Here is a 24,137-nt window from a genome sequence, read left to right as displayed (position 1 = left end):
TGAATGAGTAGCACTTCCCCAAGCATGGGAATCATCTACTCTCCTCCGTTATATTTTGTCAGCTAAAATCCCAACTGTCAGGCCTCAGCTTCCTGCCAGGTCTTCCAGGAAGGCTGCCCCAGCCCCAGCCCTGGCAGGGATCCCCGCTCTGTACTCCCTGCCCTCTTCCTTCAGCTATCCTGAGGTAGTGATCACAAAGTCTACTGGTTTCCAGCATTCTAGCTTATGTGATATTTAAGGACAGGGTTATGGAACTTTTGTTGGTATAATACCAACTTTCCAGAATTTTATTCTGAAGTCATATTCATTTATACCTTGATATGCAGTGGTGTAAAATAAAACATGACATGTCAAGTTCAACAAAGGTTCAAGTGTGGAGAAAATGCTCTAATTGCATCCCTCCTTGGTATCAAACCCTTTCCAAAAGATCTCTCTTTAATTCCCATCTTTTCTGATGATTATGAGTTTGTTCATCTCCTCAAGGCAGTTTTGGATTCCAATTTATTTCACTAGACTGGAGAATCACTTAGAATGAGGGCGGGGTGGAAAGTCAATGAAGCAAACAAGTGGGGGATGCAGGGAAGGGATTAAGAGAGGGAGGGGAGGAGGAGGAGTTAGGGAAGGACAGGAGAGGGAGGAGTTTCTAAGTCTTCACCTGGAGCCACACACTATCAAGCCCTCTTCCAGAGGTGGGTTCCTTCCTTTCCCTGCCTCTCATCCCCATCCCTCTCAGTTTTCCTTCTCAGCCAAAGCCAGTCCCTTAGGGCTCTATCTCTCCTGCCTAGGGACATTTATTTTAGCCTGGATCTTCTTCCCTGATGATTCTACATGAAGAAAGCAGTGGAGAAGAACTTTAGGCCTGGGCCCTAGGCCTCTCTTGGCAAAAGTAGAGACTAAGGACCAATTTGGAATATGGTTATTTAGCTACAGGTGCAATAGTTTGGGTATAACATACTTAAAAATAAAATAGCACTGCCACAGTTCCTTGGAGACTCCATGATATAACACCCTGGAATAAGAGCTGTATTGTCATTTTGCCCCTTTTACCATTACTAGTCCAGTTACACTTGTTATTGAAACAATAAGTGGCTCCTCCATCTCCCCACTGAACTGTTGCACCCTGACCTGAGGGTTTTGCTTATGCTCCGAACCCTGGGACCTCACACAAAACTAGTAGAGGCTTGAAACTATTTGTTACGTGAATGAATAAGCTAACGAAAGGGTGGCCTTCACTCCCAGCAAAAATACTGGGCAAGCTTCTAGACCTTCATCGGAGATCATGGTCCCCATTTCTTCTATTCGTGATTTTCAAAAACTTCCAGATCTGCCCTCACCACCAAGTTGGCTCTGCTCTGGGAGGTCCTCTGCGGGGCAGGACTGTGCTTTGCAGTGTGCCAGTGGAGATGAGATTTCCAGGAGGCCTCAAACCTTAGTCCTGCTAGTTGAGTGCTTCTGAGGGTTACCCTTACTGAGCTGCTTTTACATTAAATCCTTGGATTTTACCCAGTACCGTTATAGAAAAAGTCAAATAAGAACCACATTTGCCTGTGCTACTGTAAAAGCAGTGCTCATTTGATTTCTCAGTGTCTCACATTTAAAGATGAATTAATTTCAGATTTTATGGTGAGGATTCCTCTATGTGTATACCTATCTCTCTGAGCCTTGGGTCTACTACGTGAAAATACAAATGATAACATCTCCTTACGTGGCCGTTGTTGGGAGGGTGAGAAATAATGCATTGAGGTCACAGCGGTGCAGGGCACCCAGTGGGCACTCGGTAGGGCTGTTAATAATGACTCAGTGCATTGCTGCTGCTGCTTCTCCCCTCCTGTTTTCGGCTGGCCCTGCCAGAAAGCTCACGAGTAATCTGATGTTCTGTCACAGCAGCGACAGCCCTCCTGGTTAGCAAAGCTGCTTCTCTTCCAGGTTCTTATTGTTCTCTGTTTGTAAATCCCTGTGGTGTGGGCATGTGCTTTGTGTCTGTTATCATTCTCCCCCTTAGGCTTCTTTTAACCACTCCAGCTCTCTGAAGAAGCTACTGGTCTCCCGCTTCCTCCACAGAACAAGACAAAACACAGCAAAAGCAAGAAACCAGCACGCCTACAAAACCTCACCACAACCAGGTCCTCAGGACAAACACTGGGGCCCGTGCCAAGCTGGGCCACCCACTGGGCTGAGGACACTGCCTCACAACCTCCTGTCCTCCCCCAAACAATCATTGCAGATGACCTGTCTTCCTGCTTTCACTTTGGGCTTAGCCTCTGGGGAATCTTCTTTTTGTGCCAGCTTGGCACCTGCATTTGAACTGGAGCTTTTGTATTTGACCCAACTTTCTAGTTGTTCTACTTGGGAAGGGTGTTCGGGGAGGCTGGCTCGCTGCACAGCTTGAGACAGAGGAGGCTTTCCAATACTCCTATAAATCACTTTTCTTTCTTTCGGATTTTATTTATTTATTTATTTATTTATTTATTTATTTATTTATTTATGAGAGAGACAGAGTTAGCAGAGTGAGCATCAGCTGTGGGGGAGGGGCAGAGGGAGAGGGAGAAGCAGGCTCCCCACTGAACAGGGAGCCCAACACGGAGCTCAATCCCAGGACTTCTGGATCACGACTTGAGGCAGTTGCTTAACTGACTGAGCCATGCAGGTGCCCTTCTCTTTCTGCTTTAATTAACCAGAGCTGGGTTTTCACATGCAAGAAGCTTGGCTGATGGAGAGGAGACTCCTTCTCCAAGGCTTTTGGGGGCTCCCTCTACTGTGGGTGACCCGGGGGAGAAGTGAGGGCAGAATTTGCACATGGAGCCAGGATTGGGAGCGCTCATGCCCCTTCCCCTGGCTCTGCATCACTCAGGATGGGATTGGGGGGCAGTGCAGGCAGGGGAGTCCTCACCGGAGCTGCAGGGGATTTTTGATGAAACATATGTTCTCTGGGGGCAAGGTTGAGAGCGGCTCTCTGCTATCTCCTATAGATATACATTGGGATCTAAGTGCTGTTTAACCAGCTAGCTGGGGAGAAAGCGTTAGTTTGGTTCGGTTTACTTGAGCATGGTTTGCTTTGGTTTCATCCTGGGCAATGCATGGCACCCTTGCCCACGGCACCTTCAGCCTCTTGGCCTTGAGACTGCTTCTTCCTGGATTTCCCTGTCTGCTCTGCATCTGAGGGCAAATGCCAGCTCTGAATCGGGTATTTTGGGATGTCAGGAAATGGCATTTCAAAGACATTTTGGACACCGATTTTGTTTGATCAAGAAAGACATGAAAAATGGTTGTTTACTGTTTCCTTAATTTCATTCCAAAGGAAGTGTTGGGCATGCACGAAGGCAGAGTCTCAGAATCAGAATGCTTACGTGACTTCAGCTTTAGGACAAGTCTCCTCATTAGGTTTTATTTGTCTGATTTCACTTTAGACTAATGGTATCTTTGTCCTGGGCCTTTGAGTCATGCTTGGGGGAGTGTTGGTTTATTTCAGGGGGTGATTCGAGGCCTACGCTCTCTTGTGCCCTCTGGGGGGTACTGACCACTGTTGCCTGCAGCAGTGACGGGGCAGTACCCACCCAGGGCCTCCCTCACCCCACCTCTTCATTTCCCTGCCCCCATGGAAGATGCCCAGCCCTTCTCCAGCTTGCCCCATTTCTGGCTATATTGGGTTTTGGATGGAGAGTACGGGAGCAGGGTGGGAACCCTGTCACTTTTACTGCAGGTGTGAATGACTGAGGCAGGGGTTGTGACCTCTCTGTCCATCAGCTTCCTATTAAGGCAAAGAGGAAGGGCTGGAGGGGATTTTTTTTTTTTTTTTAAATAAAACTGGAGGGGATCTTTTGGGGCCCCAGCCTTCCCCAGGCCTGGAGAACTTGAGGCTACCTTCTGCCTCAGACCTGTCTAACCCAGGGCCTCTGGCCTGCAGCAGCCAAAGCCCCTCTGCAGTTCCCATGGGAATCTTGCCGCCAGAGGAGAGGAAAGTCTGTGCAGAGGTGTCCAAGCTTCTAACCGCAGCTTTCTTTACTCGGGTTTTGGCTCTAGAGGCAAAGAGGGAAAACATGTCATTATCCAGGAGAATCATCGCTCAGAGAAGGCCCTGCTAAGAAGCCGGATCTCCTGGTGTGTTGAGTGGCTTCTTGTTTTAGTTTCTGTAACTGACTGTGAAGGGGCATTATAGAAACAAACAAACAAATCAGACCTAAACCAAACAAAATCTTTCTTTCTTACTAGGTGCTAAACAGAGCCGAAATCCAAATTTATGTCTGCACGTGGTGGTGGGAAGCTGCCAGCCTCAACCTCTTCCATGGAGAGTTCAGATTCCATCAACAAAGTTCTACCCCCCCCACCCCCCCATGAGTTTTGCCCCGGGTCAGAAGAGCACTTGACTTGGTGCCTGCGGGCTTCCTCGTTCAGCAGTGATGCCTCGCGGTTCTGTGGCGATTCATGATCTGCAAAGCGCGCATCCTCCGCAAGGGCTCTACCTCTCGTACCCCTGAAAGGCCTGGCCTCAGAAACATTTGGTCACCTGCCCCAGATCACAGAGCTGGTAAGCAGCAGAACTGGGTCTCAGACCCAAGTCTCCAAATCCCAAGTTTATTATTATTTTTCCCTGCATGACTCATGCAGTTACTTATTCCTTGGTTTATTCATTCATTCTCTCGACATTTTCAAGGGCATAGCATGTAAGTTCACAATCCAGGGGGAAAGACAGACACATAAATGACAGTGACAAAACAGTTTCGTGCTAAATGTCCTAGACAGCAAAAGGAAAAATCCAACAGTTGAGCTGTCTTGTAGTGAGGGGAGATCCGTGTCAGTGAGCAGTGGGAGGACAGGAGATGGGGCCAGATGGAGAGGGGTGTGGACGCACAGAGATGGGCACCAGCTGTGCGGGGAAGGGAGCTTTCCGGAGGAGATGGCACTGGAACCATGGCCGTCATTAGAAGAAAAAAGTGTTCGTCAAGACAGGGCAGCCAAGATGGCAGACCTACAGACCTCTGGAGAAAGAGGCTGCTGTGCTGCTGCTGCTGCTGCTGGTCACTGTTCTGGCTTTGGGACAAGCTTAGGCCTGACAAATTCAGAGTGGTCACAAGAGTCAGTGTGTTTAGATTTTTAAAGTATACTTTTTACTCAAGTGTAACATACAGGCAGAAAAGTACACAAGTAATGACTGAACATACAGCTCAACGAATATTTACACAGTGAAGGCCCCTGGGTAGCACATCCCACTCATGAGAGAGGACCTAGAGCCCCGAGATAGAATGCCCACCCCCCAGATTCCCTCTCCATGGCCCTTACCAGTTACGGTCTCTGGTTGAAAGTAGCCACTGTTCTGATTTATAGGGGCATGGGGCAGTTTCACAAGGTGAGTCCAGCATGTACTCTTTTGTGGCTGGATTTTTCTAGTCATCATCCATGTTTGGTTATTAGGAACAATAGTACTAAGGGCACTTTTCCCCAGATCCTCTTGCTGGAAAAATGAAGGCCTTTCATTTGGATTTTTACCTAACGTGGGATTGCCAGATCCTACTATAGGCTGGGAATATGATTAGTTTTACTACTAAATGTGTTCTGTGTCACATTTTTTTTTAGCAGAGGTAGGGAGCTGGGGGGCAGGGAAATGTATTAGTCAAGACTGCTTTTATTTGATCTCAAGCACCAAAAATACAGCTTTGATCAATTAAGGTGGGGAGGGGTAGATGTTTCTTGGTTATTGAGTAAAGCAGGGTCCAGAATTGGGCCACCTGTAAGAATGAGGGCAATATAGGTCCTCATGGGCTTGTGGCTGGCAGACGAGTGCACATGATCTTTCATTTCTCATGGCTTTCTCTATGTAACAGAGAGCGTGGTTGCTAGCAATCACTGGTTTCTTTGTGACAGATAAGTGACACCAAAGGAGAAGACTTCTCTCCTTCACTTCAGAATATACACATTTCAAAGAAGGCTCTGGGAGGCCATCCCTGGCCCAATCACTGGAGTCACCAGAATAGGGGAGATATGGTTGCACAGACCTGAGTCCAGGAGGTCCCAGGGATGGGGTTCCAGTAAATCACATTACAGGAAGAGGAGGAGAAGTACCTCCTCCCCTCCAATGCATACAAGACAAAGGGAAAGGCTGCCAAACAGATGAAATGAAACATGTTCCCTAGACTGTGGAAGGCGATGACCATCTGAACTCTACTGAGGGCCAGTTGCTCGACTAGGTGTTTGACACATGTTATGAAATTTGATTGTCAGAAACAACATGTAATGTAGATGTTATTATGCCCATTTTAACTGATGAGGGAACTCATGGTTTACTTCCAGAGTGAGGAGCCAGTCAGTGCTTGAATTGACCAGAATACCAGGAAAAGTGCTTACCCCAAATCGTCTGTCAGCCTTCCCTTTTTTCCAACTGGATGAATGTAGGTAAAATGCAGGAATCTAAAATGTATTCCTTCTTTTATAGCTACGGAAATTGCTATTATCAGTGATTCCTTGAGCCCTGATGGAAAAAGCCCATGACAGTGGTGGTGACTGGAGCATGATACTCTCTGGAAAGCCCACAGAGCAGAGCAGGAAAAGGTAGCCCAGGCAGTGAGGAGAGGTAGGCTGGCAGGCTTTTGAGCATCCTAGCCATTGTCACTTTACCCAGGGTTCTGGTATTTATCGGTTATCCATATATTTGGCAAGTCTACGTTTATTGACGGTCTATATAAATCCAACACAGTCCTAAAGATACAAGATAAAAGAGTGCCATTGCCCAAGAAGCTCACAGCCACTAGGGAGGAGAGTCAAGTGACCCATCACAATATACCACTCAGTGCTGTGAGAGGGACATAACAGGCATGAGGAATTTAACTTAGCAGGTAGGGAAGGCCTCACAGAGGAGGAAGCACCTGAGCTCAATCCATAAGAAAAAGAAAAAGTGGTAATGATGTTGTCATTTACTTGAAAATATCCACTATAAGCATTGTGATAGTATCTGCTAATTTATACTGCATTCTAAGGGGTGGTCAGTTGCTCTGATCAGAAATCTCTACTCCGGGTCATTTAATCAGAAAGGTCTCAATATAAGTCAAGGCCCAGAACTCCAGCTTCCTTATTCCAAAAGAAACCAGAAGCTTTTATTATGTCAAAATAGTGAATGCTAAAATGGCTTTTCAGTGGGGGAAATTATTGCTTTCTTAATTAGCATAAGGGATGCTATAAATGATGTCTCATTGATGAAATTTGTGGTATGTAGTATATGTGAATTCAATATGCACTGGCTGCAGTATTTTAGAGACCTTTCCTACCTCTCCACCACCAGGTGTAAGAGTCCACTGAAGCCATTAGTCTATACCCTTAGTTTGGGTGCCCAAGGCTGAGACCTAAATGTTTGGATTGGAGGATTCTGATGGCATCACAAGGCAGAGGGGATGCTACTTCTAGAATGTTGCTACTTCTAGATGCTACTTCTAGTGTCTGAAAGCAGACACTAATGGTTGTCAGATCATCTAAAAAGGCACTGGAATTCACCAAGCTCACAGGGTTCTATGATTGGTCTTGTACTTGCCTGCTAAATTATGTTTGGTGAAAGGGTCGTCTGGGAGGCTCAGCCAGTTGAGCATGTGACTCTTGATCTCAGCTCAGGTCTTGATCTCAGGGTCATGAGTTCCAGCCCCACATGGGGCTCCATGTTGGTGAAAAGGTATCACAACATGTGGCAGCAATTGCTCCTAGGAATCGTTTGCATCATAATATAGTAAGCATGTGGAGTCTGGGTACCACCTGCACCTGCCAAAAGACTGTAGGCTACCAAACTGGTTTAGGTCAATTTGCAACAAGTTTGACCAGATAGTGCTGGCAAAGAGGTCCTCTCGGGTGGAAAAACACTAGGGCCATAGCACAGAGAGTTTTCAGGGACTTGTAAATAGGTGGATTCCCCTGAGGTATGGGGTGCCGGGGGAAGGAGAATGAGAATGTTTCCCTCCTGAAGGATTTCTGTGCTCAGTTCCTGAGTGAGGCTTTCATCCCTCACATTAGTGTTGTTGAAAATGGGCCCAAGGATGATCCGCATGGAATCACCTGGGAGGGATGGGGCCTAGATTCTACTCTGCAGCCATGTCTTCCCCCACCAGAGTTTAAGAACATGGAAAGCCACTGTAGGCTGCTCAGCAGTGGGATGACTGGGTGGATGATTGGGGTGGTGGTGAACCAGAGCTTCTGGTAGCAGAGTGAGGTGTGTTGGGAAGGTCTGAATGGTCAGGAGGTTTTAGTGACAGTTCGGAAGATGGTTCTAGAAGCGGGGAGTTGTTTTAAAGAGCTGCTGGTAGCCAGCCTGAGTGACTGATGGGCTGCCAGAAGGCTGGTTTGAGGGAGCCGGCTGGACTTATGACCGACATGACTGGCTTGGGGACCAGGTGAAAAGTGATAGGAGCAAGCCTTTCTCAGGCTGCTGTTGGTTGTCCTTTTGGTCTCCATTATGCAGATGGAAGTTTGCTTGTGGTCCAGTCACTCCTTGGGCCTGTTGGGCTGCTACCCCACTGCCTCTGCTAACCCAGGGTGACTGAGCCCTCTTAGCACTGCCCCCGGCCTGCTGGCAGCTGCTCTGCTCATGCCGGTCACTCTGTCCCTGCCTGTGTCATGCCTGGCCCATGATAAATTCTAGAAAGCATGATTCAAATGAGAACAGCATTATTTGGTAACATTCATGTAAAGAGCAATTATATTCTTCACCATCACATGCATTTAGTTCCCTTCAAATAAAAGAAAAATAACCCAAAAAAGTGGATTATGTGGAAGAAACGACAGGGCTGTTTCCCTCTGGTCACTGTTGCCCCCAAATCCTTGCCAGATGGTCAAGCAGAGCAGCTCATGTTTCAGCAAATTACGGAACCTCATTAGGACTCTATTTCATGTTTTTAGATGCCGTAGGCCTTTATATGAGGTGATGCTGATTCCTTAAACTTGTATGACAACATAATGAATGCATGTTAGTGAAGTGTCCAATGAAATGTGAAACAATCAGTGAATTCTTTGCATATTTTATTTTTCTTTTTTTGATTTCCAACTCACACACATCTGGCATATTTTACATCTTTGCAATAAAACATGGTTACAATAGCTTAAGGAATTTATATATCCAAAATATTTCACCATGATCTCAAGATGAAATGAACTTGTCTTCCAGATGTTCGGTATCCTCCCAATTCTAAGCTACAAACTCAAGATATTGCTTACAGCCTGGTGATGAATAACTTAATCATTACGCTGATCCCCCAGAATTTCAGAATATCATAAATACAAACAACAATGAAGAAGGAATTCAGTGCTAAAACTTACTAATACAAGGTGGATGACAAAGAAGTAATCACGTCAATAAATAATGATATGTTTCTGGTGCAAAGTGCCAATACAAAGAACCCATTATCTTGTTGTATCTTTTTAAATAAATGACTGCAAGTGAGTATAAATTCTGAGAAAATTACATTCCTGGAACATGCCTCATAGCCCTACCGACACAATATGTACATCTATGACGATACAGCCACCAAATATACAAAGAAGAAACATGAATAAGTGTATATACCCCTGGGTGTGTAACTTGATCAGTACAAGGTATGGAAAATCATTTGATACCCATCAGTTTATACCATAAAAAGATGAAGTGCCTTAGGCTAAGAGTGTGGCTTTAGGTGAGAATTGCACAAGAACCTAAAGGAATAATCTCAGTTATTGTTAGAATAAAGTCTGACCCGTTATTAAAGAAACTAAGCTATTCGAGAACCGAAGAGAAAAAACCAAAACAAAATCAAACCAAACTAAAAATAGTTAGCATCAGATTCTCTTCCCCTACACACACTAAGCCAGCAGGATGACTCTGGAAGAGATGTCCAGGAGTTGGGAAGTCATTACTATGGAACTAACGATCATGACTCCTATTTATACAATAAAAACCAAGACCTCATCCCTAAGCCCCCTTTCTGCTGTGTCTTCAAATTATGAAGGGTAGGGCTGAATTTTCTTTGTATAAAGTAGCAAAAATGGCAAATAATGGCTTAGTATCCAAATGCTTTATGAGCAAATTTCACTTAGAAGGGATGAATGTAGATTAAAAAGTGCAAACCATATTTTGGTGAATATGTCCAAAATTACTGAGCCCAAATTCAACCCTTTCATACGAGCTGTGTCCTTGGACATATCTTTCTGTTTCATAGTGTGAATGCACCTGTTCCATCAAGACATCAGGATTAAAGAACATGCAAGTTGTAACTCCACAATAAAATTAAGAAACGTTTTGTTCTTTATACAAGGTTTTACTTTTACAAAAGTATCCCTTTAAATAAGATGCATCTGATGTACAAAGTATCAAACGTGTTTTTTTTTTTTCTCAGCTTGAAAAGAGGCTGGAAATGGGATGCAGGTTAGGTTCAAAGCTTAAACTTTGTAACAACTGGACACAAGGTTCCTCAGAATTGTCAAAAGTCTCTTGTGACGCGTCCTATTACCTTTTCTCAATAAACAACAATATATGAAATAATTACCAAAACATCTCCTAATTCATATAATTTACATGATATAAGCTTGCTTGGTAGCAGCTGGTGTTCAGTCGTGAAAAAACACACAAAGTAAAGTGGCTGCTGACTACAATGTACAGCTATTGCTGGGTGTGATGGAATGTACAAACGGAGGTCGATGTAGACGAGTTTTTTCCACCAGAGATATTGCCTTTCCATGCAGCACTTGTGCTCTCAGCTTTAACTTGGCTTTTGGGTCTTCGTTTTTCTTCAGTATCTGTTCTGATGCTCATAATGCCACCGATTAAAATCTATATTAAACGCTACGATGCTACCAGAAGCCATACCAGTGATCAGAGTCCTGGAAAAGCAGAGACAGTGGTTAAGAGTGATGTAAAATCACTGATGCATTTGCTACTTTTCTACGAGACAGTATCATGCGTTCTGAGTTCCCCAAGTGTTAGTTTTGTGTTCACTGACACAGGATTGTAACCTATTCTTGGTTCTCCTGGGAGAACTTGAACCAATCCTGCTCAGATCCAGACTGCCAGACCGAGTGTTGTGTGGCTTTTGATAAGATAGTTCCTCAGATAGACACTTTATGGGTAAGCATCCTCAATAAGTGCATGTAACTTATGTGCATGTGCTACTGCTCTAACATATCAGGGACATTATAAAACACAAAAATAATGGAAATGAGGGATGAGATTGAGCTAGAAATAGGAACTTGATCAGTTTCTTTCTTCCCTCCTCTTTGGAGACCCCTGACATTAATGTGACTCTGCAGATGCTCCCCATCTACTCTCTCTTCTGATGCCTAGTGAATTAAGCTTCTCTTGCCCTCCTCACTCTTCAAGAAAAGTCAATCACTTCCTTCTCCTGACATGCTGTCCCTACTTCCCTCCCATACAATGATGATTATTATTTGGGCACTGAGGAGTCACTAATCTTAGTACTTGGTGGTGCGTCATCTATGATGGTGGTAGGTAGCGAATGTTTGCAACATGAATGAGTAAGAATGTCAGGGAGAACATTTCAACCTGATTTCACTACTTGATATCAAATACTTTAGAAATGCTCATGTATCTATACGTAATTACATAATAAAGCATTCCCATTTATTCATGAATACGGACTACAGCATTCTGGAATACTCTTAAAATCACCTGCTTACATTTTCTTTAAAAACAGGCTGGGCAGCAGATCAAAAAATATCCCTTTCTCAAGCTCTTAAATTATGTTACTTCTCTTGATGACTTCAGTACAATTTTACTAGATTGTGTAGATGCTTTGTTAAATTTGTGATATAAGCCTTAGTATTTATATTTTGAAACCATACTTTAATAAAGAATATACATGTAGATGAAAAACGTTGGTTAATACACTTTTCTTATTTCTGTTAAATATACAGCAAAAAAGGAGAAATTATATACCACATTAAGATTACAGAGTTTAAGATTTTTTGAATCTAGAAATTTTAGACTTTATATTCCAAGTATCCTTTTCATTTTACAATAAACACCTGGTCCTGTTGCCAACTGAGGCACAAGGGAAAATTATTAATTAATTCTCATATCAGTTCTTTAAAAAAAGATTATAATGTTTTAGGGGAATATATAAAATACAAAAAAATAACACAAATGAGAAATGTGTGAATAAGAAAGTGGGAGGGAGGGATTGTCTCAGTAACAGGTGAGTGTTTTATATCTTTTAAAACAGAGGCCAGCTTTGCTGAGAGTTGCTGGCTACAAGGATGCCTCAAGCTGAAACACACCTGTGCTGAGAAACATGTGTCTCCCTCCCAGAATGGAAGCCAGGGGGCTCTGTCTGAGGCTAGGTGAGGCCCTCGGAACAGAGACGTTGGTGGGAATAATTCTGTTTGGAGCAGTGTCTGGATGTGCCTATTCTTCAAAAGACCCATTTCTTCCTTTATGCAACCCTGTTCTCCCCGCCGATTATTCTCTTTCTGTTTTCTTCCTACCAGAATCCTTTCTTATAGCACTTACTCCCCTTCTCAATTTATCCTTTTCTGTGCTAGTCTTTCTTCCATCTGGATGCTGGAATCATATTCACAGCACATTTCACCCTTGGTAGAATGTAAAGAAGTTTCAGTGACAGTTCTCAAGTGATTACGTTTCCCCTTGGCGTGGCTCACCTCTGGTCATGGGATAAGTCCATTGCTCTAATGCCAGCATCACATCCTGGGTAAATGTATAGCTGCTTGAAGTCACAGGCCTGCCAGACCTCCACCACACCATTGTCCCCTCCGGTCACCAGGTTCTGGCCATCACTACTCAGGAGAATGGCCTTCAGAAAAGGCAGAAAAACAACAATTTCTCTCTTTTTCCCAGATGGTCAATGGTCATTACCCAAAAGCACTCAACACAGTTCCTTCATAATTATTATCTACTTTTAGCCATTTGTCCAAGTTGCCTAAAGTCCACTCCACAGAATTTCCAATGTGGAATTCATCAGAGTTCTTACATAAACAAAGGATCTTATTAAAACCAATTAAGGTTACAAAATAACAGAAGTCCCAAAGAGAATATTATCAATCTAATCCAGGAAGAATTTGAGAATTAAGTAACATGATGTTTTGTTAAGTCCTGAATAGTAACAATGTCAAGATTTTCAGAACAAATGGCAGAAGCATATTTCAAAAACGGTTTTTAATAATGATAAACCAACAATCACAATTCATTTATGAGTGAAGGGCAGTCTGGTACATGTAATTTTGGTCTACGGTTCTAACGGTAACATTCTTTGACAAGAAACTCACTTTTAATGTCAGATGGTGCAGAACTGTTTATAAAGGAGCTGAAGCAAGACCTCCTTAGGGGTCTGACTTCTAATCAAACAAAAGCTATCATCTCTAAATCCACTGAGTTAACTACTTGGGATTAAATGAATTTTGGGTTTGTTCAAAGCATCAATCTACATGAAGTTACATGCTTTTAAAACCAGCACACATTTGGAGCACCTTGGTGGCTCAGCTGGTTAAGCTTCTGCCTTTGGCTCAGGTCAGGATCTCAGGGTCCCACTCACCCCCTCCCTCCCCTAGTTGAGCCCCCGCCTTGAGACTCCCCCTCCACTGCTCAGTGAGGAGTCTGCTTCTCCCTCTCCTTCTGCCCCCCCCACCATACTCTCTCTCTCAAATAAATAAATAGAATCTAAAACAAACAAAACACAGCACACATTTATCTGGATACCAGGGAAATTCTATTACGAATCCTTTAATGTAAGGTAGCCGATCGGTCTCGTGGCTTCAGTCCCTGTTAAGCACTGAACATGCAGATTTACCCTGGTTGAATCATTGATCTCCATTTGAGCCAAAAGTTTCCCGTTAATGCTGAAATTGCTGAATCGCCCTCGTTCATAGTATATGATACAGTGGCCTTCACTAGAGACGGAAATCAAGCGGGGGAACAAGCAGTTTTCTGGTCCTTCTAGGGCTCGCAGCAAATCTCCAGTGATGGTGTGGACAAGGCAAGGGCCCTCTGCAGAAGGAGGACAGCCAGGGCTGGAGTCATTCATGATGACAAGTCACATATGAGCTCTCACAAACCCACAAACCCTACCTCGGTACGTACACTCAGATTTGTTCAAAGAAGGCAGAGAAGAAAAGAGGTACGCTAGCAGGAGCCAAGAACTGATGTTTTATTTAAACAGATCAAATACAGGAAGCTGTTACCACATACAGATCTCCCCAACTTTTTATCTAGGGAAATATCTGGTCTTTTCCTTCATGAGATAATATTCATTAAAAAAGGATACAGTTCACAGATAATGTGACAACAAAAAGGTCTTATGTTCCGAAGTTTTTTTAGTTTGTGTTTCTCAAAAGTTTAGGAGAATTATCAAAACAACTGCTAATTTTCTTAGCATCATCAAAACTTTAACATTGTACCATATAGCTACATTAATATCAAATAATGAGTTTTATCTTGTCTACAGCCCATAAATTTTAGTAAAAGGCAAAATTAAGATACTTAATGAAGTAATTCAGACTACACAAACACTTTTTGTCTGTCAACATGATCAGTGAGGCAAGAGTGCAAAACTAGTATGGGGAGTGACTTATTTTGCTCTGATTTTTCTCCCCTGGCAGAAATCGTGTTGATAAGATAAAAGTTTCACTAGCCAAGTTGATAGAAATAACTTGGTTAATATAGTTTGATATTACTTGCCCCTCAACAAAACAACCTCATGAAAACAATTAATGAATTACATTTTTATTTTCCAGTTGACTCCAGTAGATACATATTTTACAAAACACTTAGCATTATAAGGCTAGACCTAATTTTTTTTCCTGATTTCTAAAATGATAGAAAATACAGAAAATCAGGGAGAAAAAGAACATAGCAATCACTTCTAATATCACCCATCATCTTTAGAAAGTGTTGTTTTTTCCCCCATACCTGTCTTTTTTTTTTCCTTTTCACTTTACAAGATAGGATAATATTACACAAATTGCTACTTTAAAAATATTTAGAAAAGGGTATTTATTGAAAATATTCTATGTGTTCATAGGGTTATTTACTCTTAGACACAAAAGTGAAAAAAACACAGTCCCTAACCTTCAGATATTATATCCATTCTTTATAAAGCAGCCAGGACAAGCTCCTGAAAACCAAATCTGATCATCGCATCACTTTGCTTAAAAAACCTTCAGTGGCTTTCCAGTACGCTTGAAATAAAATACACGTGGCAATCAATCCCTGTGCCATGGGCCCTCCCTCCTGTCAACTTTCTCTCTCCCTAACTCCACTGCGACAGCATCCACTCAGCCCCTCTGCTTTTCTTGCAGTTTCTCCCAAGTATGAGGCTCCTTCCTGCCCCAGACTCTCCCATGGAGAATTGGGTGTCTGATCCGGAAGTAGAATCCAAGTTTCCTGATTTTTCCTGAAACACTTCCACAAAAAGTCAAAACCTCCAGGTAATCATGTGTCCTTTCCCACCAACCTCTACAAGCCTAGGGCCTTATAAAGGAAGGGGCTTCTTGAGGGAGGTGGGTCCAAGGCTATGACTGAGAAGCAATCTGACCGGCCCCACCCCCAGATTCCCTACTGCCTCACAGATACCTCCCCCCATCTTTTATGTGTTATTTTTAATAGTTGCATCGCAGGGACATGCTATAGTTTAATTTACCAGTGTTCTGGCTAGAATGCTGGTGGCCACAAAATACTACATAACATTTTACATATATTTTATATTAATACTAGTGAATATTACTAATAAAATGAAACAGTTGCAAGGAACTCAGGGGATTACATTGTCTATAGAGAGCCTGCTAAAGGAAAGACATCATAAATCATGGTTCACTTGAGAAAATAGTACAGTTTTTAAAGACCTAAAATGAAAGAAATGCCTTCTGACCTTTAGCACCACTGATAACAAGTCCAAGTTCTGCACAGACGGAAACACAGACAACTTCATGGTCATGGCCTGTGAGGACAGCTCTGGGTGCAGGATAGTCACCTGCAAGGAAACCGGAGCAGTGAGTTAGCACAGACCAATGCTAGAAATGAAGAGCTACACCATTAACTCAGACATTTAAAATAATAATCATTAATATTTATTGAGTGCACTTACTAGATGTGTGACCATGAGCCAGTGCCTTAACCTGTTTCCTGACCTTTACTACTACTGTATCCCACTCTGTGGGTCGTTTAGATGACTGAGTACCTTAACAGATGTGACGTGCCTACAACATTATGACAGTGGTGATAGCTATTCTTTTCCTGACCATTGTTATGAAACTGACACCAAGCCTGCCAAGGTATTTATATGTATTATCTCATTTAATTATGGCAATATTCCTATGAGGCAGGTACTGTTGTTATCCCTATTTTATAGCCAAGAAACCCAAGGCTTCGCAAGGTTATTCAACTTGTACAATTTCATACAGCTAGCAAGCACTGGACTGAGCCCAGACCCATCTAATTTTGAAAACCATGCTCTTACTCATTTAAAAACATTCCTTAAAATCTCCAACAAAACAGGCTGAGGTGCTTTGATTTTGAGGGAGAGGAAGGTAGGGAAGGAAAGAGATGACCATCTTAAATTTCCACTTGACTTAATGCTAAATCGAACCTAGCTAAAAAGTCCAGCTGTGTTACAGGACACAAGCATTTTCACTGCTAAGTGCTTTCCCAATCATTAAGTGAATGATTGGCATTCTTCCATTCTTCTAGGCAGGCTAGGAGCTGGGACTGTAAAGAGGTGTAAGGCATAACCTGGAACTCTTGAGAACTCATCAAACAACTTCGGCCTTCCCCAGGCTTGCCATTGGACACACTCCACAATACCAAGTGTGAGGAAGAACAGATTATGTGCAGAGTATATGTAGTAGGGATCAAAAGACCTCCATACGAAGAGAACATCAGAATATCAGGTGAGTAACCTGCACAAAGACAGCGTGAGAAGGATCAGCAAAGTTAAGAGGGCATCATGCTGAAGCTTGTCTTATTGTGGCAAACTGTTTGGAAAAGCCAGTCTGGGACAGAAACGAGGTGTCTCTACAGGCTTTGGTGCAGATCGTGAAAGAAAAGGAAACAATAGCAAGTCACAGAGGCACTGCAGAAGGTGAATGGGCTATGGTGCCAACCTGGGCAGGGTTCTCACAGGTTCCTTTGGTGGATAGGAAAAGCCAGTATTGGCCATCCTGGGCATATGTGAGGACCTCTAAGAGACTCATTGAGGTGAAATGCTATTGAAGGTTGAAGGTTGTGATCAGAAAGGAGGATGTGAAACACTTAATAACAATACAGTTTGGACCTGAATCAGCCCATCAGATTCAACAAATATTTTATCAATGCCTTGTAACACCCCACTATTTCTATTTCTCATTAATAACACACTTATTAATGTCTTGTGTTGCCTATTTCCTTCTGTTTTTATTTTTATTTTATTTTTTTATTTTTTTTTTATTTTTAAACAGTTCTAGCTGACTCCTAGTGTATGACAGTTTTATCTGGATGTGTGGTTTAGCTGTGGTTTTCTACAGTACTATCTTAGCAAACAGTAAGTAGGATACATAAATATGCCTCTGTGCATATAGTACGAATGTATTATTTCATCTTAAGTTATCAGGATTATTGGCCATTACTTTTTCTCCTTGAAAAGTCATGTAGGAACTTGGTGTTGTAACTCCTATTCTTCCAGAATTCTTGGTGTTTTTCAAACTAGGGTCTTCGTACCCTGGGCTCTGTGCATGTTTTCTTTTCTTTTTTAAGATTTTATTTGAGAGAGACAGACAGAGATTGAGAGCAAGCACAAGCAAGGGGAGTAGCAGGCCGAGGAAGAGGGAGAAGCAGTAGGGAGCTCAAAGTGGGGCCCAATCCCCAGGTCCTTGGGATCATGACCTGAGCCGAAGGCAGATGCTTAACTGAGTCACCCAGGCTCCCTCTGTAGATGTTTTCTTGGGAGTGAAAAGTTCTATGAAAATTTTAAATTTCGGATTTATACTTTGAGGATACTCTAAACATATTTGTTAACCAGTTATAAAGACGAGCTCTCTCTTTGCTGTAAAAAATTTATGCTGCGGCAATTTAAAATCGACTTATGCTTTAACAATTAAGATGAACTAATTAATTCAGTGTTTCTCAAACTTGTTCATGGGGTCCAAGAACAGATTCCTCAGAGTCAGGTTTTTTTTTTTTTTTTTTTTTTGGGGGGGGGCAAGTTAATGATAATTTTGTTCTATTTTGTATTTTTTATTTACATTCAATTTGCCATCAAGTGCCCTCCTTAATTTTGTTCTCTTTATTTTTTTTATTTTTATTTTATTTTTTTTTAATTTTGTTCTCTTTAAAAGGGATCAGCGTAATAGTTAAGTTTGAGGAACACTGTAGATTAATTTTTTTCCTCCAAGGTCACTGATTCTTTTCATGTTGGTAGTTTCCACAAAGCTATCTGATCTTCTTTTGTTTTTAGACATAATTAAAAATTAGTTACATATTAAATATTTATAACATTTGTATAAAATTAAGAGAATAAAATAAATTCACTTGTACTCATTTCCTAGCTTAAGAAATATAAAACAGTACTCAGTAACTTTGGTTCTCCTTTTCTTATACCTTAGACTTATGCTTTTTTATCTATAAATTTTTTTTGAGAGACAGAGAGAGTGTGTGTACACGCATGTGAGCGGGGGCCTGGGGGGGGTGCAGAGGGAGAGTGAATTTCAAGCAGGCTCCACGCTCACTGTGGATCCCGCCTGGAGTTCAATCCCACGATCATGGCCTGCGCTGAAACCAAGAGTCAGAGGCTTAACTGACTGAGCTACCCAAGCATCCCAAACAAATGCCTTTTTAAGAAAAAGTTCTGTATTTTTCTTTTATTCATTCTGCTTCACCTGGTTGTTGAGCTTGTGATCTTTTCTTACATTGCTTGAGTTCCTTGCATGCTGGCCTGTTTTTTTCTGTCAATCCTACTCTGGGTAGGGTGCCCCCAGCCCCAATTCTTTTCTCCCAGAGAACCACCCTGTGCTTTGGGGTGGACACTGCTCTGATGGCTCCCACCTGGCTGCGATGCCTGGTCTTCACTGTGGAGGGGGCAGGGTGGGGGCAGCGAATGTTCACCAGCTGGCAATTGTGCCTGCCTCCCTGGATCACCCCTCCCTTGGCACCAGCAGCACTGAGAAGCTGCACTGGTGCTTTGATTCTATGCCCCACAGAGGCTGGAGGGAAGGCAACAATAGGCCTGGGAAAATGGGAGGGAAGAGCATAACTAAGATGCCTATACTGCGAGATGCACAATGTACTTCCTCTGGTTTGCCAACACCTCCTCCTTTAGACCCAATCATCCTCTTATCTCTCCAGGAATCGCTCAGTTTCCTGTGACCTTCCCCAGATCCATCAGTTTCCATTTTGCTTTTGGGGCCTCTCTTTGCTGGAATATGGGAGAAGCAGGGTGGCAGCCCGTGTGTCATCTTCTAAGTTTTTGTATACCACTATGATGGGTTTGAATATTGACAAAGTATCCATTTATAGTGTTGGCAGTCCTGGATTTGTCTGAAATATATTTATAAAATTATGCTCTAAAGATGCCTTGAGTTCCCTGGTAAAATGAAAATGAAGATTTTCTGTGTAATGTGATCCTTAATTTTCCTGATTATTATATGTCAGAGAGACTGGTGAATTAAAAAAAATTATGAAATTATATGCTTAATAAAATTTACATTAAATAAAGAGTTTTCTAAACTATTTCCCTTATATGCTACAGAAAAAAAAGTAAAAAGCTATCTAGTCCTCTTGCAGGGAATTGAAAAACATGTATAAAACTACTCCTTATGTATGTAATCTATTTTTTATTAGGAAATAAGCCTTTCCGAGGGGAGGGGCAAGATGGCGGAAGAGCAGGGTCCCCAAATCGCCTGTCCCCACCAAATTACCTAGATAACCTTCAAATCATCCTGAAAATCTACGAATTCGGCCTGAGATGTAAAGAGAGACCAGCTGGAACGCTACAGTGAGAAGAGTCCGCGCTTCTATCCAGGTAGGAAGACAGGGAAAGAGAAATAAAGGAACAAAAGGCCTCCGAGGGGGAGGGGCCCCGCGAGGAGCCGGGCTGAGGCCGGGGCGAGTGTCCCCAGGACAGGAGAGCCCCGTCCCGGAGGAGCAGGAGCTGCACCAACCTTCCCGGGCGGCGGAAAGGGGCTCGCAGGGAGTTGGAGCAGGACCCAGGAGAGCGGGGATGCCCTCGGGCTCCCGGGGACACTAACAGACACCTGCGCCCCTGGAGAGTGCTCCGAGCTCCCTAAGGGCTGCAGCGCGCACGGCGGGACCGGAGCAGCTCGGAGGGGCTCGGGAGCGGCTCCGCGGAGGGGGCTGCGGGGCGGGAGCGCGAATCCACCAGCGCAGGCCCCGGAGCACAGGGCGCCGGGACACAGCCCGGGATCCGGCCTCCCCCCGGGACAGGCAGAGGCCGGGAGGGCCCAGGACAGCGAGGACGCTCCTGCCCGGAGCTGAGCAGATCAGCGGCCCCGCCCCGGAGCCTCCAGGCCCTGCGGACAGAGAACCGAGAGCCCCGAGCCCCGTAGTTCCTGCGGAGGCTGAATCCAGGCTTCCAGAGTTGCCATAGCAACTGCGGCTGTTCCTCCTGGGGCCCCACGGGGTAAACAACCCCCGCTGAGCCCGGCAGCAGGCAGGGGCAGAGCAGCTCCCCCAAGTGCTAACACCTGAGAATCAGCACAGCAGGCCCCTCCCCCAGAAGACCAGCTGGACGGACCAGTGATACTCCCCCGTGTTCCAATACAACTTGTTTTTGGCCACTCTGCACTGAGCAAAATGACTAGAAGGAAAACCTCACCTCAAAAGAAAGAATCAGAAACAGCCCTCTCTCCCACAGAGTTACAAAATCTGGATTACACTTCAATGTCAGAAAGCCAATTCAGAAGCACTATTCTACAGCTACTGGTGGCTCTAGAAAAAAGCATTAAGGACTCACGAGACTTCATGACTGCAGAATTTAGATCCAATCAGGCAGAAATTAAAAATCAATTGAATGAGATGCAATCCAAACTAGAAGTCCTAACGACGAGGGTTAACGAGGTGGAAGAACGAGTGAGTGACATAGAAGACAAGTTAATGGCAAAGAGGGAAACTGAGGAAAAAAAAGACAAACAATTAAAGGACCATGAAGACAGATTAAGGGAAATAAATGACAGCCTAAGGAAGAAAAACCTACGTTTAATTGGGGTTCCCGAGGGCGCCGAAAGGGACAGAGGGCCAGAATATGTATTTGAACAAATCCTAGCTGAAAACTTTCCCAATCTGGGAAGGGAAACAGGCATTCAGATCCAGGAAATAGAGAGATCCCCCCTAAAATCAATAAAAACCGTTCAACACCTCGACATCTAATAGTGAAGCTTGCAAATTCCAAAGATAAAGAGAAGATCCTTAAAGCAGCAAGAGACAAGAAGTCCCTGACTTTCATGGGGATGAATATTAGGGTAACAGCAGACCTCTCCACAGAGACGTGGCAGGCCAGAAAGGGCTGGCAGGATATATTCAGGGTCCTAAATGAGAAGAACATGCAACCAAGAATACTTTATCCAGCAAGGCTCTCATTCAAAATGGAAGGAGAGATAAAGAGCTTCCAAGACAGGCAGGAACTGAAAGAATATGTGACCTCCAAACCAGCTCTGCAAGAAATTTTAAGGGGGACTCTTAAAATTCCCCTTTAAGAAGAAGTTCAGTGGAACAATCCACAAAAACAAGGACTAAATAGATATCATGATGACACTAAACTCATATCTGTCAATAGTAACTCTGAACGTGAACGGACTTAATGACCCCATCAAAAGGCACAGGGTTTCAGACTGGATAAAAAAGCAGGACCCATCTATTTGCTGTCTACAAGAGACTCATTTTAGACAGAAGGACACCTACAACCTGAAAATAAAAGGTTGGAGAACCATTTACCATTCAAATGGTTCTCAAAAGAAAGCAGGGGTAGCCATCCTTATATCAGATAAACTAAAATTTACTCCGAAGACAGTAGTGAGAGACGAAGAGGGACACTATATCATACTTAAAGGATCTATCCAACAAGAGGACTTAACAATCCTCAATATATATGCCCCGAATGTGGGAGCTGCCAAATACTTAAACGAATTATTAACCAAAGTGAAGAAATACTTAGATAATAATACACTTATACTTGGTGACTTCAATCTAGCTCTTTCTACCCTTGATAGGTCTTCTAAGCACAATATCTCCAAAGAAACGAGAGCTTTAAATGATACACTGGACCAGATAGATTTCACAGATATCTACAGAACTTTACATCCAAACTCAACTGAATACACATTCTTCTCAAGTGCACATGGAACTTTTTCCAGAATAGACCACATACTGGGTCACAAATCGGGTCTGAACCAATACCAAAAGATTGGGATCGTCCCCTGCATATTCTCAGACCATAACGCCTTGAAATTAGAACTCAATCACAAGAAGAAGTTTGGAAGGACCTCAAACACGTGGAGGTTAAGGACCATCCTGCTAAAAGATAAAAGGGTCAACTAGGAAATTAAGGAAGAATTAAAAAGATTCATGGAAACTAATGAGAATGAAGATACAACTGTTCAAAATCTTTGGGATGCAGCAAAAGCAGTCCTGAGGGGGAAATACATCGCAATACAAGCATCCATTCAAAAACTGGAAAGAACTCAAATACAAAAGCTAACCTTACACATAAAGGAGCTAGAGAAGAAGCAGCAAATCGACCCGACGCCCAGCAGAAGAAGAGAGTTAATTAAAATTCGAGCAGAAATCAACGAAATTGAGACCAGAAGAACTGTGGAACAGATCAATAGAACCAGGAGTTGGTTCTTTGAAAGAATTAATAAGATAGATAAACCATTAGCCAACCTTATTAAAAAGAAGAGAGAGAAGACTCAAATTAATAAAATCATGAATGAGAAAGGAGAGATCACTACCAACACCAAGGAAATACAAACGATTTTAAAAACATATTATGAACAGCTCTACGCCAATAAATTAGGCAATCTAGAAGAAATGGACGCATTCCTGGAAAGCCACAAACTACCAAAACTGGAGCAGGAAGAAATAGAAAACCTGAACAGGCCAATAACCAGGGAGGAAATTGAAGAAGTCATCAAAAACCTCCCAAGACACAAGAGTCCAGGGCCAGATGGCTTCCCAGGGGAATTCTATCAAACGTTTAAAGAAGAAATCATACCTATTCTACTAAAGCTGTTTGGAAAGATAGAAAGAGATGGAGTACTTCCAAATTCATTCTATGAGGCCAGCATCACCTTAATTCCAAAACCAGACAAAGACCCCACCAAAAAGGAGAATTACAGACCAATATCCCTGATGAACATGGATGCAAAAATTCTCACCAAGATACTAGCCAATAGGATCCAACAACACATTAAGAAAATTATTCACCATGACCAAGTAGGATTTATCCCCGGGACACAAGGCTGGTTCAACACTCGTAAAACAATCAATGTGATTCATCATATCAGCAAGAGAAAAACCAAGAATCATATGATCCTCTCATTAGATGCAGAGAAAGCATTTGACAAAATACAGCATCCATTCCTGATCAAAACTCTTCAGAGTGTAGGGATAGAGGGAACTTTCCTCGACATCTTAAAAGCCATCTACGAAAAGCCCACAGCAAATATCATTCTCAATGGGGAAGCACTGGGAGACTTTCCCCTAAGATCAGGAACAAGACAGGGATGTCCACTCTCACCACTGCTACTCAATATAGTATTGGAAGTCCTAGCCTCAGCAATCAGACAACAAAAAGACATTAAAGGCATTCAAATTGGCAAAGAAGAAGTCAAACTCTCCCTCTTCGCCGATGACATGATACTCTACATAGAAAACCCAAAAGCCTCCACCCCAAGATTGCTAGAACTCATACAGCAATTTGGTAGCGTGGCAGGATACAAAATCAATGCCCAGAAATCAATGGCATTCCTATACACTAACAATGAGACTGAAGAAAGAGAAATTAAGGAGTCAATCCCATTTACAATTGCACCCAAAAGCATAAGATACCTAGGAATAAACCTAACCAAAGAGGTAAAGGATCTATACCCTAAAAACTATAGAACACTTCTGAAAGAAATTGAGGAAGACACAAAGAGATGGAAAAATATTCCATGCTCATGGATTGGCAGAATTAATATTGTGA

The 24,137-nt window shown here is 43.0% G+C and overlaps 1 protein-coding gene across 2 annotated transcripts in view; it reads right to left on the bottom strand.

Moving 5' to 3' along the window:
* Window positions 1–8,971: 8,971 nt before the first annotated feature.
* The window catches only part of NBEA (neurobeachin), a 672,481-nt gene continuing 657,315 nt past the window's right edge, over window positions 8,972–24,137 (bottom strand). For both annotated transcript variants that reach the window (XM_055317362.1, XM_055317363.1), the window contains 4 exons: window positions 15,837–15,938; window positions 13,761–13,957; window positions 12,616–12,767; window positions 8,972–10,821 (listed from right to left, as the gene is read on the bottom strand). In XM_055317362.1, the coding sequence (XP_055173337.1) occupies window positions 10,731–10,821; window positions 12,616–12,767; window positions 13,761–13,957; window positions 15,837–15,938 (542 nt within the window). In that variant the 3' untranslated portion in view covers window positions 8,972–10,730. The remainder of the gene's footprint in view (window positions 10,822–12,615; window positions 12,768–13,760; window positions 13,958–15,836; window positions 15,939–24,137) is intronic.

Source organism: Nyctereutes procyonoides, unplaced genomic scaffold (genome assembly GCF_905146905.1).
Source record: "Nyctereutes procyonoides isolate TBG_1078 unplaced genomic scaffold, NYPRO_anot_genome, whole genome shotgun sequence".
Taxonomy (NCBI): domain Eukaryota; kingdom Metazoa; phylum Chordata; class Mammalia; order Carnivora; family Canidae; genus Nyctereutes; species Nyctereutes procyonoides.
This window is presented reverse-complemented; position numbering and strand designations above follow the sequence as displayed.